The 13,889-nt window shown below is 39.0% G+C and overlaps 1 protein-coding gene across 1 annotated transcript; it reads right to left on the bottom strand.

Moving 5' to 3' along the window:
* Positions 1 to 31: 31 nt before the first annotated feature.
* Positions 32 to 12,040, bottom strand: LOC115012634 (tripartite motif-containing protein 16). Its single transcript, XM_029438333.1, has 5 exons — positions 11,951 to 12,040; positions 6,547 to 6,570; positions 6,318 to 6,380; positions 1,679 to 1,818; positions 32 to 744 (listed from the first exon to the last, which is right to left on the bottom strand). The coding sequence occupies exons 1-5, from the start codon at positions 11,970 to 11,972 to the stop codon at positions 331 to 333; spliced, it is 663 nt and encodes a 220-aa protein (XP_029294193.1). The 5' UTR covers positions 11,973 to 12,040; the 3' UTR covers positions 32 to 330.
* Positions 12,041 to 13,889: the final 1,849 nt, after the last annotated feature.

Raw genomic sequence — 13,889 nt, 5'->3', positions numbered from 1 at the left:
ATTACACAATAGTTGATTTTATTGACTACATTGAGCACTTAAAAAAGTACTATAGTACAGTCCTGCATGTTAGAAAAATACAAGACCTTGCCTACAATACTAAGTTAAATAAAATAAATAAAAAGATACATAATAGTAAATAAAATAAATAGCCATCTTTGGATATAATATGTGATGAATAAACTTTCTTCATGCAACCAGAGAAAGCGAACACAATCTACAAAGATGTCACAACGTGCTTTAGTTCTGCTTTACAACTCCAACACTTGTTCCCCAAACATCCCAAGCTCTCCACCCCCCCCACCCCTTCATGCTCAACCCTCTACTGTGTCACTGATCCTTTTTCCGAAGAAGGCAGAACGAATTTGTGCCAACCCAGAACCCTGGGAAAATCTTCTCCTCGATGTTGGCTTTGAACTTGTGAATCAGCCGCACCTCCTTCTTCTCGCCCTCTCCCTCCACCATGAGGAACTTGATGATGCCGGCGGGCTGGTCGACGTATATGCCCATAGTGGAGGTCAAGGGGAACTGGACTTCCACGTTCTCGTTGTTGTGCCAGATTTGGTAGCACGAGCCAGACCAACCGGCGCCCCAGGAGCTCGCGTTCTCCCCGATGCCGCTGGGTCCGCGAGCGTCCTGGCCCTTCCGGGGTGCGCTCTCAAAGACGGCCCCGATCACCACCCAGCCCTCGTAGTCCACCTCCCAGTACCCTCGATAGCCCATCAGACCCTCCTTAGTCAGCACCTAAAGAAGGGGGAGGTTCAAAGTCCCTAGTTAATTTATCAATTAAATTATCGTACGAAATCTGCAGCTATTTGGAGAATTATTTAATCGTTCCAGTTATTTTTAAAGGAAAATATTCCCCTGTTCCATCTTCTTTAATGTGAGGGTGTGTTGCTTTCCCTTGTTATATATATATGGTTGGAAACTGAACATATTTGGTTCTTAGACTTTTGGTGAGAGAAAACGACACATTACGTCATTACATACGTTTTACATTAAACTTAAAATTATGATGGCCATTTTTCTGATTTTTGTTTTTTACAGAACAAAACTTAATTGATATTAATTAATAATGCGACTGTATTCTCAAACAACCCAGAACCCTCAAAAATGAGACCAGTGGTGTAAAGTCACAAATAACATTTATAAGTACTGTAACATTATATGAGTATTTGCATTTTACTTTATATTTATACTCCAGTATTTCTACTCTAGTACATTTCAAATGGAAATATTGGACTACACTTATTATACAGGTGTAGTTAGTAGTTACTTGTAATGGAGTGTGTACATTATTGTATTGGTTCATAACTTAAGTAAAGGATGTTCTTCCACCTATGAAGGAAACTGATTTTAACATCTGACAGCCAGCGGTTCCTAATGCTTGGATAGCTTGACATGACTAAAGGAACCGAAGATGTAATACATGCAATTCAGTATATAAATACAGCAAAAAGAGCATATAAGTCTATTGTGCTTAGCTAAATTTCAAGTTAAATTAAAAGTATTGTTATAGTCTCCTCCAATAAAATCTCCAGGTAAGATGAGATGTTGCCAAAATTGCATGGGTTTGGTTGTAATTGCAAAGTGTGACCCAAAATAAACCACATACTATAAAGATAGTTTTTTTATGATTACTCCCTAAACTGTCTCCCATGACCACAGCCATGCGTACCTGTGGGGAGTGTTCATATCTCTCAGGCCTGTTTGGATATGGGCACACGGCATCTGACGTACGGGCCACCTTGGACCCGCCTTCGGAAATCCACAACAGTTTCTGTGCAGTTTTATCATCCAGAGAGAGGGGCAACCAATCTGAGAGAAACAATAAGAAGGTGAAGAAGCAGTTTACGTAAGGATGGCATCTGAAGAGTAGAACATTCAAATGTGTTATTCACAGGCACAAGTATCTGCAGCTCCAAGTGGGACTCTTTATCTTGCTGATTTGCACTAAATTCAGGCACTCACCTAAAGTACTGTACTAACAATCATGCAGGCTTTTTTTATTCTGCTTTATTGTATTTATTCTAAAAATATATATTTTTTAATTATTCCCTTCCTCTTCAGTGAAAGATATTTTGTCTACAACACATTTCTGTAGTATGTCAACTAATTATCATACTACTAATCATTGCCACACATTATTAATCAAATCAAATCAAATTTATTTGTATAGCCCAATATCACAAATTATACATTTGTCTCAGTGTGCTTTACAGACTGTACAGGTTACGACACCCTCTGTCCTTAGACCCTCGCATCGCACAAGGAAAAACTTCCTAAAAGAAACCCCATAATTATAGGGGGAAAAATGGAAGAAACCTCAGGGAGAGCAACTGAGGAGGGATCCCTCTCCCAGGGCGGACAGACGTGCAATAGATGTCGTGTGTACAGGATAAATAACATAGTACAAATACAACATTTGACAGAAATTATGTTGTGTTGAAAAAAAAGAGAAAGTATGGATGAATCCAGGAAAATGTCAATAAGGCTTCCCGGTGTCCAGCAGGACCAGGGCAGCAGGCGCACGATTCCTGATCCTGACGTAAAATGTATCAGTGGCAACCTGCCACATGAGAGACAGACACTCCGGGGATGATGCCCCGGATGATGAGTTAGTAACATACATTTACATAAATGCATACAGATAGAGAGGGAGAAGAAGAGAGGGAGGGGAGGAGAGAGCAGGGAGGTGTCCCCCGGCAGTCTAAGCCTATAGCAGCATAACTAGGGGCTGATCCAGGGCAAACCTGAGCCAGCCCTAACTATAAGCTTTATCAAAAAGGAAAGTCTTTAGCCTACTCTTAAATGTGGAGAGGGTGTCTGCCTCCCGAACACAAACTGGAAGCTGGTTCCACTGGAGAGGAGCTTGATAGCTGAAGGCTCTGGCTCCCATTGTACTCTTAGAGACTCTAGGAACTACAAGTAACCCTGCAGTCTGGGAGCGTAATGCTCTAGTTGGTTTATAAGGTACTATGAGATCTTTAAGATATGCTGGAGCCTGACCATTAATTGCTTTGTAAGTCAGGAGAAGGATTTTGAATTCTATTCTGTATTTTACCGGGAGCCAGTGCAGAGCAGCTAATACAGGAGTAATATGATCCCGTTTCCTTGTTCTTGTCAATACACGTGCCGCTGCATTTTGGATCAACTGAAGAGTCTTAAGCGACTTTTTGGGACAACCTGATAACAATGAGTTGCAGTAATCCAGCCTTGAAGTAACACATGCATTGGACTAGTTTTTCTGCATCATTTTGAGACAAGATGTGTCTTATTTTTGCAATGTTACGTAGATGAAAGAAGGCAGTCCTTGAGATTTGTTTTATGTGGGAGTTAAAAGACAGATCTTGATCAAAGATGACGCCAAGATTCCTTACGGTGGTGCTGGAGGCCAAATTAATGCCATCCAGAGCTTCTATGTCATTAGAAAATGCGTTTCGGAGGCATTTAGGGCCAAGTATAATAACTTCAGTTTTGTCTGTGTTTAACATCAAAAAGTTGCTAGACATCCAAGTTTTTATGTCCTTAAGGCATGCTTGAAGTTTAGCCAATTGATTGGTTTCATCTGGTTTAATTGATAGATATAATTGGGTATCATCCGCATAATAATGAAAGTTTATAGAGTGGTTCCTTATAATATTGCCCAAAGGAAGCATATATAAGGTAAATAGAATCGGTCCAAGTACAGAACCCTGCGGGACTCCAAGACTGACTTTGGCTGTCATGGAGGATTTATCGTTAACAAGTACAAATTGAGATCGCTCAGATAAATAGGACTTGAACCAGCTTAGTGCGGTTCCTTTTATGCCAACACAATGTTCCAGTGTCTGTAGTAGAATGTCCTGATCAACAGTGTCGAAAGCAGCACTGAGGTCTAACAAGACAAGAACAGAGACAAGTCCTTTGTCTGATGCCAATAGAAGGTCATTGGTAACTTTCACCAGTGCCGTCTCTGTGCTATGATGAACTCTAAATCCAGATTGAAAAACCTCAAATAAACTATTATTATGTAAAAAATCACATAACTGTTTTGCAACTGCTTTCTCAAGGATCTTAGCGAGAAAGGGAAGGTTAGATATCGGCCTATAGTTGGCTAAAACCTCTGGATCAAGACCAGGCTTTTTAAGAAGTGGTTTTATTACAGCTACTTTAAAGGATTGTGGTACGTAGCCAGATAATAGAGACAGGTTGATCATATTTAATAACGAGGTGTTAATTAAGGGTAAAACTTCTTTAAACAGTTTAGTTGGAATCGGGTCTAAAAGACAGGTTGATGGTTTAGACGATGAGATTGTTGAAGTAAATTGGTTAAGGTTGATTGGAGTAAAACAGTCTAGATATATTTCAGGACTTACAGATGATTTTAAAATTCCGGCAGTTGAAGTTAAGTCATTACCAATTGAGGTCAGGAGGAGATTAATTTTGTCTCTAATAATTATAATTTTATCGTTAAAGAAGCTCATGAAGTCGTCACTACTGAGAGATATAGGAACAGAAGGCTCTGTAGAGCTGTGGCTCTCTGTCAGCCTGGCTACAGTGCTGAAAAGAAACCTGGGGTTGTTCTTATTTTCTTCTATTAAGGAAGAGTAATAAGCTGCTCTGGCATTACGGAGAGCCTTCTTATACGTTTTAAGATGATCTAACCAGACTAAACGAGATTCTTTCAATTTAGTGGAACGCCATTTACTTTCAAGATTTCTCGACTTTTGTTTTAGTTTGCGGATTTGTAAATTAAGCCATGGAGCTTTCTTTTTCTGTTTTATGATCTTCTTCTTTAGAGGAGCGACAGAGTCGAGTGTTATTCGCAGTGAGGCTGCAGCGCTATCAACGAGATGATTAATTTGGGAGGGACTAAAGTTAGCATTGGAGTCCTCTGTTATATTGATATTGAGTCCTGGTATTGAATTAAGTGCTGATGGAATCACTTCCTTAAATTTAGTCACAGTACTTTCAGATAAACATCGAGCGTAGGATATTTTGCCTACCGGCTTGTAGTCCAGTAACAGGACTTCAAAAGTTATTAAGAAATGGTCTGATAAAAGAGGATTATGTGGACACACTGATAAACTTTCAATTTCAACACCATATCCCAGAACAAGGTCCAGAGTGTGGTTTAAACAATGAGATGGTTCATGTACATTCGGACTGAACCCAATTGAGTCTAATATTGAGATAAATGCATTATTAAGGCTGTCACTATCAACATCCACATGAATATTAAAGTCACCTACAATAATTACTTTATCTGTTTTAAGGACTAAACTTGATAAAAATTCTGAGAATTCAGATAGAAATTCAGAATACGGACCAGGAGGGCGGTACACAGTAACAAATAAAACTGGCTTTATTGTTTTCCATGTTGGGTTTGAGAACGTAAGAACAAGGCTTTCAAAAGAGTTATAGTTTAGTTTAGGCTTAGGATTGATCAAGAGGTTTGAGTCAAATATGGCCGCAACTCCACCTCCTCGGCCAGTACCTCGAGGAATGTGAGTATTAATATGACCAGGTGGAGTAGATTCATTCAGACAAATTCTTCATGTCTCAGCCAGGTTTCAGTGAGACAAAATAAATCAATCTTATTATCTGATATTAAATCATTTAGCAATCCAGCTTTCGTTGATAAAGATCTGATGTTTAAGAGCCCACATTTAATTTTTCGATTTAGTTGCACTTTTGCAGCGGTGGTGTTTATTTTAATTAGGTTTTCATGTATAACTCCTCTTCTGTTAACCATAGACTTGATTAGTTTCAGTGGTCGTGGGGCAGACACAGTCACTATGGGGATTTGAGTGGGTGACTGCCCGGAGAGAAGTGTGTAAGACTGCAACTCTTTGTCCTGGTCTCAACTCTGGGTTGTCATGGATTAGGTCCACTAATAAACTTTGTAATATTATTGGATAAATTCAAGCTATTAATGGAAACTAAAGTGAGGAGTCTTTAGTGTGCCAAGATAAATATCATAAGTTAAGCAAAATATAATTTATATATATATATATATATATATATATATATATATATATTTACATTTACATTTACTTTTTAAATGTATTACATTTATTGGTAAATGTCTTGATTTGTATTTAATTGTTTCAAGATTTTATTTTAATGAATTGTGGCTTTAAACCAGAATTTAAATATTTACTTTCTAAATAGTTTTAATGGATTTTCTTATGATATTTATCTTGGCACACTAAAGACTCCTCACTTTAGTGTCCATTAATAGCTTGAATTAATAATGTGTGGCAATGATTAGTGTCAAATCTGACATATAAAGACATTTAAAATGCTCCTAAACAACAAAAAACAAGCGTTACGTTTCATGAAGTCAGCCCTGGTGGTGGGTTCAGGGATATTTGGCTCATACGGCGGCAGCTTCTCTGAGGTGACAAACAGGAGAGAATTATAAGGAAATGCATTCAACTGTATCCTGAGTGGATTATCACATTCACATGACACCATCGATTTAATTTAATGAACGGTTCTCATTATCCTTTGGTGATTTACAAAGACCTTCCAACAGCTGTACACTATGTAGCTCCTTACCTTCTGCAGCAGTGCCGTTTTTTCCTGCAAAATACAAAGATAGTATTTAATTTTTACTGCATTAATAATATAGAAAACAAAGAGATACTCAAGTACAGTACTTAAGTACAATTTAGAGGTAGTTCCATTTAATACTACTTTATAATTGTACTTTACTGCATGAGGAGCTTCACTTTGGAAGCTCATAGAAGACTTTATTCAAATGATGAAAACTTGAAAATGAGAATGTAATTCCACAATAGCATTACATAATATAAACCAATAAAATGTGACCTAAATAATGCTCGCACACATTTTTTAATTTGATTTAACATTTGAATATTGTCCACTGTACAGCAGGTTGCAACTTCAAACATTAAATGTCAAACAGCTTTTCCAATCTCATTTTAATATATACGCCCGCAGCAGTATGTGAAAATTCAAATGCGAATTGGATTATTGCATTTTAATTTTAACTTAAATAACACATACATATGTCAATATTACACTTTAAAAAAAAGTATAATTCTTTTGTGGAATTACATCTTCATTTTGAAGTTTCATCATTTTAATATTGTCCCTTATGGGCTTCCATATAACTCACAGTAGTGCATAATGTATCTCACACTGGCTACATATTGACAACTTACAAGTATTATTATTCTAAATATAATGTATTAATAATAATAATATAACTATGTCAGAGTGTTTCTACATACTTTAATACTTATGCTGATAATACTTCTACATTTTTAATGGAGTATTTCCAGACTATGGTATTTTTACTTTTACTTAAGTAAAGGATCTGAGTACTTCTTCCACCACTATATAATATTATAATAATAATAATACATTTTATTTATATAGCACTTTTCTATAAACTCAAAGACACTTGACAGAGTAAGTAGAACAAACTAAAATAAATAAAAATATGTTATATGGCCTCTCCTCACAGGTTCTTCTCACGTACAAATTCACATTTACAATTAACCAAAACATTTAAATGCACAACACTTCAGGGTACCGACAAGTAAGCTGCAGTCAGCTACTTTAAAGCTTCTCATCTGTAGCCTCTCCCTCAATCAAAGCTTCTGTCTGGCTGCAACAGTAAATCAGCTGCTACTCTCAACATGCAGTAGATCACACGTAGGAGTATGCGCACTATGTCGGCTCATCACTGATTCATGAAGTTTTAAGTTTCAACATTAGGAATCCGGAGGCCAGCGCATACCTCTGAGGACACACATCATGGCCACTGACAACAGGGAGTTTCATTCTAAGAATATTTCTGTAGGATGCTGTTACCTCATACCGCCGAGGGCATGTTTACCATGTTGTGGGCCGGTGTATAATCACTGTCTGTTCTTCAACTTTGTGAGTCACTGTGTCTTCTGACATTCAGAGAAAAATGCTATCCAATACTGGCCAGTCAGGTCATCATCTTCCCCTCTTCTGTGTATGTAAGTCATCCGCGCTCAAGTTACTCTTCCTCACATTTCACACAGACAACTAATTCCTCATCATCACTCCTACTAACCTATCAGACTATCAGACTACTACATCAGCTCATTTCATGTGTCGTTTGATATTGCCAAAATTAGACAGAACGGCGTCAATTTTCCTGATTCCATATATAAGTGTAGCAAATGCATTAAGCAGCCTGAGAACAGGCTTTCTATACTTCTTGATATAAGACATGTTAACCTCCAGTGTTTCCCATACATGTTCCTGTGCAAGCGACTTTGAGGTCTCGTAAAGCGCTATATAAATTAAATGTATTATTATTATTATTATTATTTAACGTTAAGAAAAGTAGCATTTTCCCACTGACTTTGAGAATATCACATATATATATATATATATATATATATATATATATATATATATATATTCTATATCAGCTAGTTCCAACTGTCATTGAAAACAGCTAATAAAAGTGAAAACCCAAGATCGCATATTGTTATATCTACATCATACCTGCGATTGGAAACATTCTACATTATCTTGTCTTTTTATACACTTTTCTCTTTACTTCAGTTGTACATACTTGATTTATATTTTGGAACTCTATTAAATGATTAGAAAGATTTGTGGGTTTAAACAATGCTTAGGAGTGCCACATGTGTTAGGGTTGCTTGTGCAACAATAACTCTAGTTTGCTTTATCAGTGATTTGTTAACTACAGTTTGGGCAGAATGGAAGCAGATTATAATTAGGATAAAATACCATCACTTCAGCTTTTCATACAGCTTTAAAGTCAAAGATTATAAAAAGGTATGACCTGCATTAACCAATCACTACGAGAGATTATTGTGATAAAACGTATTATTTACAGTAATACTTCATCAAAGCTGTGACATGCTGCAGAAACCTGACATCCCAATAAATGTGTACAGGATTTAACAACTGGAAATGTGTGTTTGCCTACAGCGAACATAATCCTAACAGAAGGGAAATAAATAGACATAATTGAATTTACAGATCACCACAGTGGAGGGAATGGAGCGTATTTACTGCACACACCACAGTAACTTCAAATCTTTAGAAGGAATCCAAGTCTGTCGATTGGGTATGCTCACTCAATTTACCTTTAACAAAGGCCGAGCTGTGCAACTGGTTTATTTTACACACTGATGGCTATTTTAATCTATATATCCTAACTATTTTATACATTTATATCACAGCAGATCACAGCAGTGCTGGTGCTCATGTGTCCGAAGAGGAGAGCCAGTTCTTTCAGGTGGGATGGTTTATCCTAGGACAAGTCTGCGCCTTAGGAAACATAACCTCTCCAGCCTGCATGACCCTGAGCTGAGAGTGGACATTACAACCAGGATGACACATTGCGTACTGTTACAACATCTGCAGCCATTGGATGTGATTGAGGGGGTTGCATTGCGTTCTCTGAATCCAGCTGGCCTGCGGTTCCTCTAAGTGTGGCTAATGTGTTGTGAGAGGGCCAACTTTTAAACTGTCGGCTTTTAAGAGAGAGATCCGCGGCTCCTTTAAAGTCAAAAATACTATGCAGTAATTAAATATATATATATATATATATCTACATATATAGAGTATTACTGTATTGTTATGCAGAACATTGTGTCAAACACAATTACCTGACTGAAGCCATTAAGACCAGAAAATGTGATAATTAACTGGTCATGTGGAAATATTAATTGGACCCTCTTGAGGCTTAGGGTCCAATTACAGAGCAGATTTGAGTTTGGATATTGTCCACAAAGTGTCCGTACTAACTAAAGCAGCAAGCCTGCTGGAGCCCCGTCCATCTGACCAGCAGATGGACAGAGCATGAGGTGAGAGGGACAGATTTGGCAGGACAGAGTGAAAGTCAAGCAGTCGTCTTTTGAAATTGGTGGGGCAGAATGACTCTGCTGACAGATCACTTCATTCATCTTCCTTCTCTGATCTCATCCTTAAAGGAACACAGCAGGTGAGAATGGACCGGATGAAAGAAATGCCTTGTGGAATATTGCTGGGTTCATCTACGCTTTAAGAGGAATTACTAAGGAAAGATTAGACGATAGATGTATAATATATCCATCTTAAAATCTATGAAATCTTTCTGGCTTCTATCTGAGGGGAATGAGGCGACCACTTCCGGTAACCTTGGAGTGAGATATCAGGCTAGCAGAAAGTGCGTTGGGTGATTGGAGATATGGCAGCTCTCCGACTTCTCTGAGGAGGTTAAACCCCAGCGGACCCTCAGCGGGATCAACAGGAAAGCCCCACAGAGATAAACAGATATTCAAAGAGATTGATGGGTGGACATCAGAGCAACAGAGACATGAAGGAGACAGAGTGAGATGCAAGAGTGAGGTGGGAGGCATTGGAATATTCAAGGGCAGTGGGACCATAAAGCAAAGACGCCACATGAATCAAGTTGGGAATATTGGATAAATATCTGGATGAAGTTGTTGGAGTTTGAGCAAAAACTGTCAAGTAGCTGAGCTGGATTTGTCTATAACTTCAAAAGGATGACAGATGGATTTTGGTATGAATTCACGGCAACAACAAAGACAAGAAACCTGAGTTTCGTCCTCCTGAGCACATGTTTCAAAGAGTGAACAGCTCAGCAAGACCCTGCCAAAAGGTCAACTTTGGATCTTGATGAGGGCTGTTTGTTTCGGACGGCCATTATAGATTTTTTTCCCTCCCCAGATTCCCCTCACAGTGGGACAGAGCTGCATAATCTGTGCATATCAGGTTCAAAAAATCCCACTGAGGCAGCAAGATCAGAATATAGTGAGATGAGGTAGAGGGAGAGAGATGAGCATAGTTGGCATCAGGTCCGGCTCATCCCTCGTTCTTGTCAAGACTCCCTGGCTGAAAGCCCTGCACACATGTGAGGTGGAGATGGGAAGGAATTAAAACACATGGAGAGATGAAAAGGATGAATTCAAGATAAAAAAGCCTTTTAATAAAATGCTGATACAAAATCAAAAGGGACCGATGCATAAATTGTGAATCCCGAGGAGAGGGACAAGAGATGTTCGTGTGAAGAACTACCTGTAGTAGTGACAGAGCTGAGACCAGCGTGTCACGTTAGTCGGGAGAGAAATGAAGACGGACAGAAATACAAGCTTTGAAATTGAAGATGAGGTTTTGACATTAGGGGAATTCGGTAAGCGACAGCACAAGTGAAGGAGAAACCACAACCGCCCAGGGAGAGGATCGTTCATGCACTTAGTTGACATGAGTAATGGTCCAGAGAAAACTGTCAGAATCCAAGGTGAGGAAGGGTTGGATTGGTGCTGATTTACAAAGATGGTCGGCATGAGATAACTAAGCAATATGAAATAAACAGTATATGAAACATATACTAAATTGATAATAATACACTTTGACAAGCAATGAATAAGTTTGATCTGCTAACACACTTTGAATAAATGAAAAAAATGGCTTTAAAAAAACAGTTATGGTACGTCTCTGTAGTCATGGCTTGAGTTTTGATATGATCTTAAGAAGAAATTCAAACACTTACATAAAACGTTGAACAAAGAGAGAGAACATTTAAAGAACTAGATAAATAATTAGGATTTTGACAATGAAAACCCTAATGCACTAATGCTGCTTATTATAATTATTCATTAGAGTGCAGATTAGAAGGAGAAATAGCTCTGAAAGGTAACTAAATTTAGAATCAGAGATGTGAGTTCAGAGGCCACGTGGCATATCTAAAAATATCACAAATTTGACTCAGATTCAAATGATAAACACATTTTAACTTCTACATTGCTAAGAAGTATTAGTCCATCTTACCTGAACTTTAATTGCTGTAGTAGCAAAGGCTAATTGTAATATGGTTTCAATGATGAATGACAAACAGGTAAAGCTTTCACTCTCATGGCACATGGTGTAATGTCCCTCACAAGCCCCGATAGGGACTCAGGCGAGGATGGTGTCTTACCTGCTTTCCTGGGCACAGGCATGATTCCTTTGGTGCTCACGGCGTTGATTGGTATTAGATGGGGAAGTCTTGTGATAGTGTGCCTGTGCGTCTCTGGGGGGTCTCTCTTATTGACTTCTAAATGAGGGGGGGGAGGGGGTGCATAGGTTTTGGTTGGATGCAACAGTTACTCAAAGGGATGGTCTTCCTGTCACATGAAACTCCAGATCCTTTATAAGGATCAGATAGTCGGAGACGAGCAAATACCCATTATATCCCAATTATGCAAGCTCATTTGCAAACACATGGACTGAGCATGTGCGTGAGGCACACACCCCAGATCTGACAAACACATTCATGTGAAATAACATGAGCTAATTAAACTAAAGATTTTGCAGCCACGTCGGTGACAAAGATGGTGGCCACATGTAATATTTAGAGATTTTGGTGCCTGAATTCACATATGTGCACTATATGTGTGTGCTTTGTTTTGTAACCTCAGCAACATGATGACCTCTGACCCGAGCATGAATGGCCCCAGATTTTAAAACTGCAACTTAAACTGACCGTGACACCAGCTACAGGTGTTTGTGTCTGTATGGAGAGCGGAGGGGGCAGTCAGTATTTAAGATGGCAACCAGCTACTCACTGGTGAGCTGTCGTCAATCTCAGCTCACACCAATCAGCAGCTGCTGTAATTGCACTCAGGCAGAGAAGTTGGAGAGAAGTGTATTGAAGTGTTGGTGTGGTCAGAGCTGGAAAATAACAGCTTGTAACTCGCCTATGTGCGCAGATGTTGCTGACATTTTTAGTTGTGTTTCTGCACAGTGTGCTCAGGTCGGTAGGTAGACAGGCAGGCCCGAATGAAATGATTGGCTTATTAAAGTCCTGTGACAGCCACACATTTCTTTTTTGTAAGACCATGTGATTCATTTGATTCATGGATAGCTGTGCAGGATTAAGTGCAGGATTAAGTGCAGGTGCAGGTGCAGGTGCAGGTGCAGGTGCAGGTGCAGGTGCAGGTGCAGGTGCAGGTGCAGGTGCAGGTGCAGGTGCAGGTTATAGAAGCGTGAAAGCAATAGCACATGGCTAGAAAGCAACATTGAAACTTTAACCAACTGGCAAGGAATGTGTGGGAAAGGGCTGGTTATAAACTGCAGGGCTGGTGAGGAATTGAGGTATAGGTGGAGAGAATTGCGGGGAGAAGGGCGGGGAAGCTGCGGTGAGGAGAATGAGGTGATTGCAGGGTAAATGGATGTGTCGGGATCTGGGATAAAAAGGAGAAGGTCTGAGGGCATCTGGGGAACAGCTACAGATTAACGCTTGAGTTTGGATAAGTAAGAAGTTGGCTGGAGGGAGGGACAGAGTGCCAGAATGGGAAAGGAATACGCAAAACTGAGGTGGACCAAAGTATAGGCTACTACTATGAATACTACGCTGCGTTCACACTGCTATGTGGAAGTGGGAAACGTCAACGTCTGATTTAAAAGCAACAAATCAATTACTTTATTATATATGATGTGGTAGATAAATCTAAAACAACGTACTTGAATAAAGTTCTCATTCCCTTGTTATCAGCATATACATGTTGACCAAATGAAAAGCAATAAAGAATCAGATAATGTTTGGAAGGTTTCCTTTAGTGGCACATCTTAATTAATACAAGTTCATATGAAATAACTCCCTGTCACAAGATAGTGTCTTATTACTATCAGAAGAAGAATTTTAATGGAGTGTAACTACTCACTAAGCGCCGGCTCCTCTAATACCAGATACACTCCGTGTGAGGCATGGCAACAAATTTCAACACCTGCTGCTTACTGCTGTCAGTGAGAGGGCTTAAATAGTATTGTACCCTGACCTTTTGGTGTGTTTAGGGGCGCTATGTTATACAGTCATTATATAATATCCCAGTGTACATTACCTCCCAGCTTGATCATTAAATGTCCTATCGTGTTAC

This window comes from Cottoperca gobio, chromosome 8 (genome assembly GCF_900634415.1).
Source record: "Cottoperca gobio chromosome 8, fCotGob3.1, whole genome shotgun sequence".
Taxonomy (NCBI): Eukaryota; Metazoa; Chordata; class Actinopteri; order Perciformes; family Bovichtidae; genus Cottoperca; species Cottoperca gobio.
Note: the sequence above shows the minus strand (reverse complement) of the source record. Positions and strands in the feature narration are given on the sequence as shown.

Bases quoted from the DNA above. Each gene is read 5' to 3' on its own strand.
- LOC115012634 (XM_029438333.1), bottom strand. From the start codon at position 11,972: ATGCCTGTGCCCAGGAAAGCAG. The intron at 6,571-11,950 runs GTAAGACACCAT...TGTATTTTGCAG, and splicing joins GCCTGTGCCCAGGAAAGCAG to GAAAAAACGGCACTGCTGCA. The intron at 1,819-6,317 runs GTAACGCTTGTT...TGTTTCTCTCAG, and splicing joins CAGGGCTGACTTCATGAAAC to ATTGGTTGCCCCTCTCTCTG.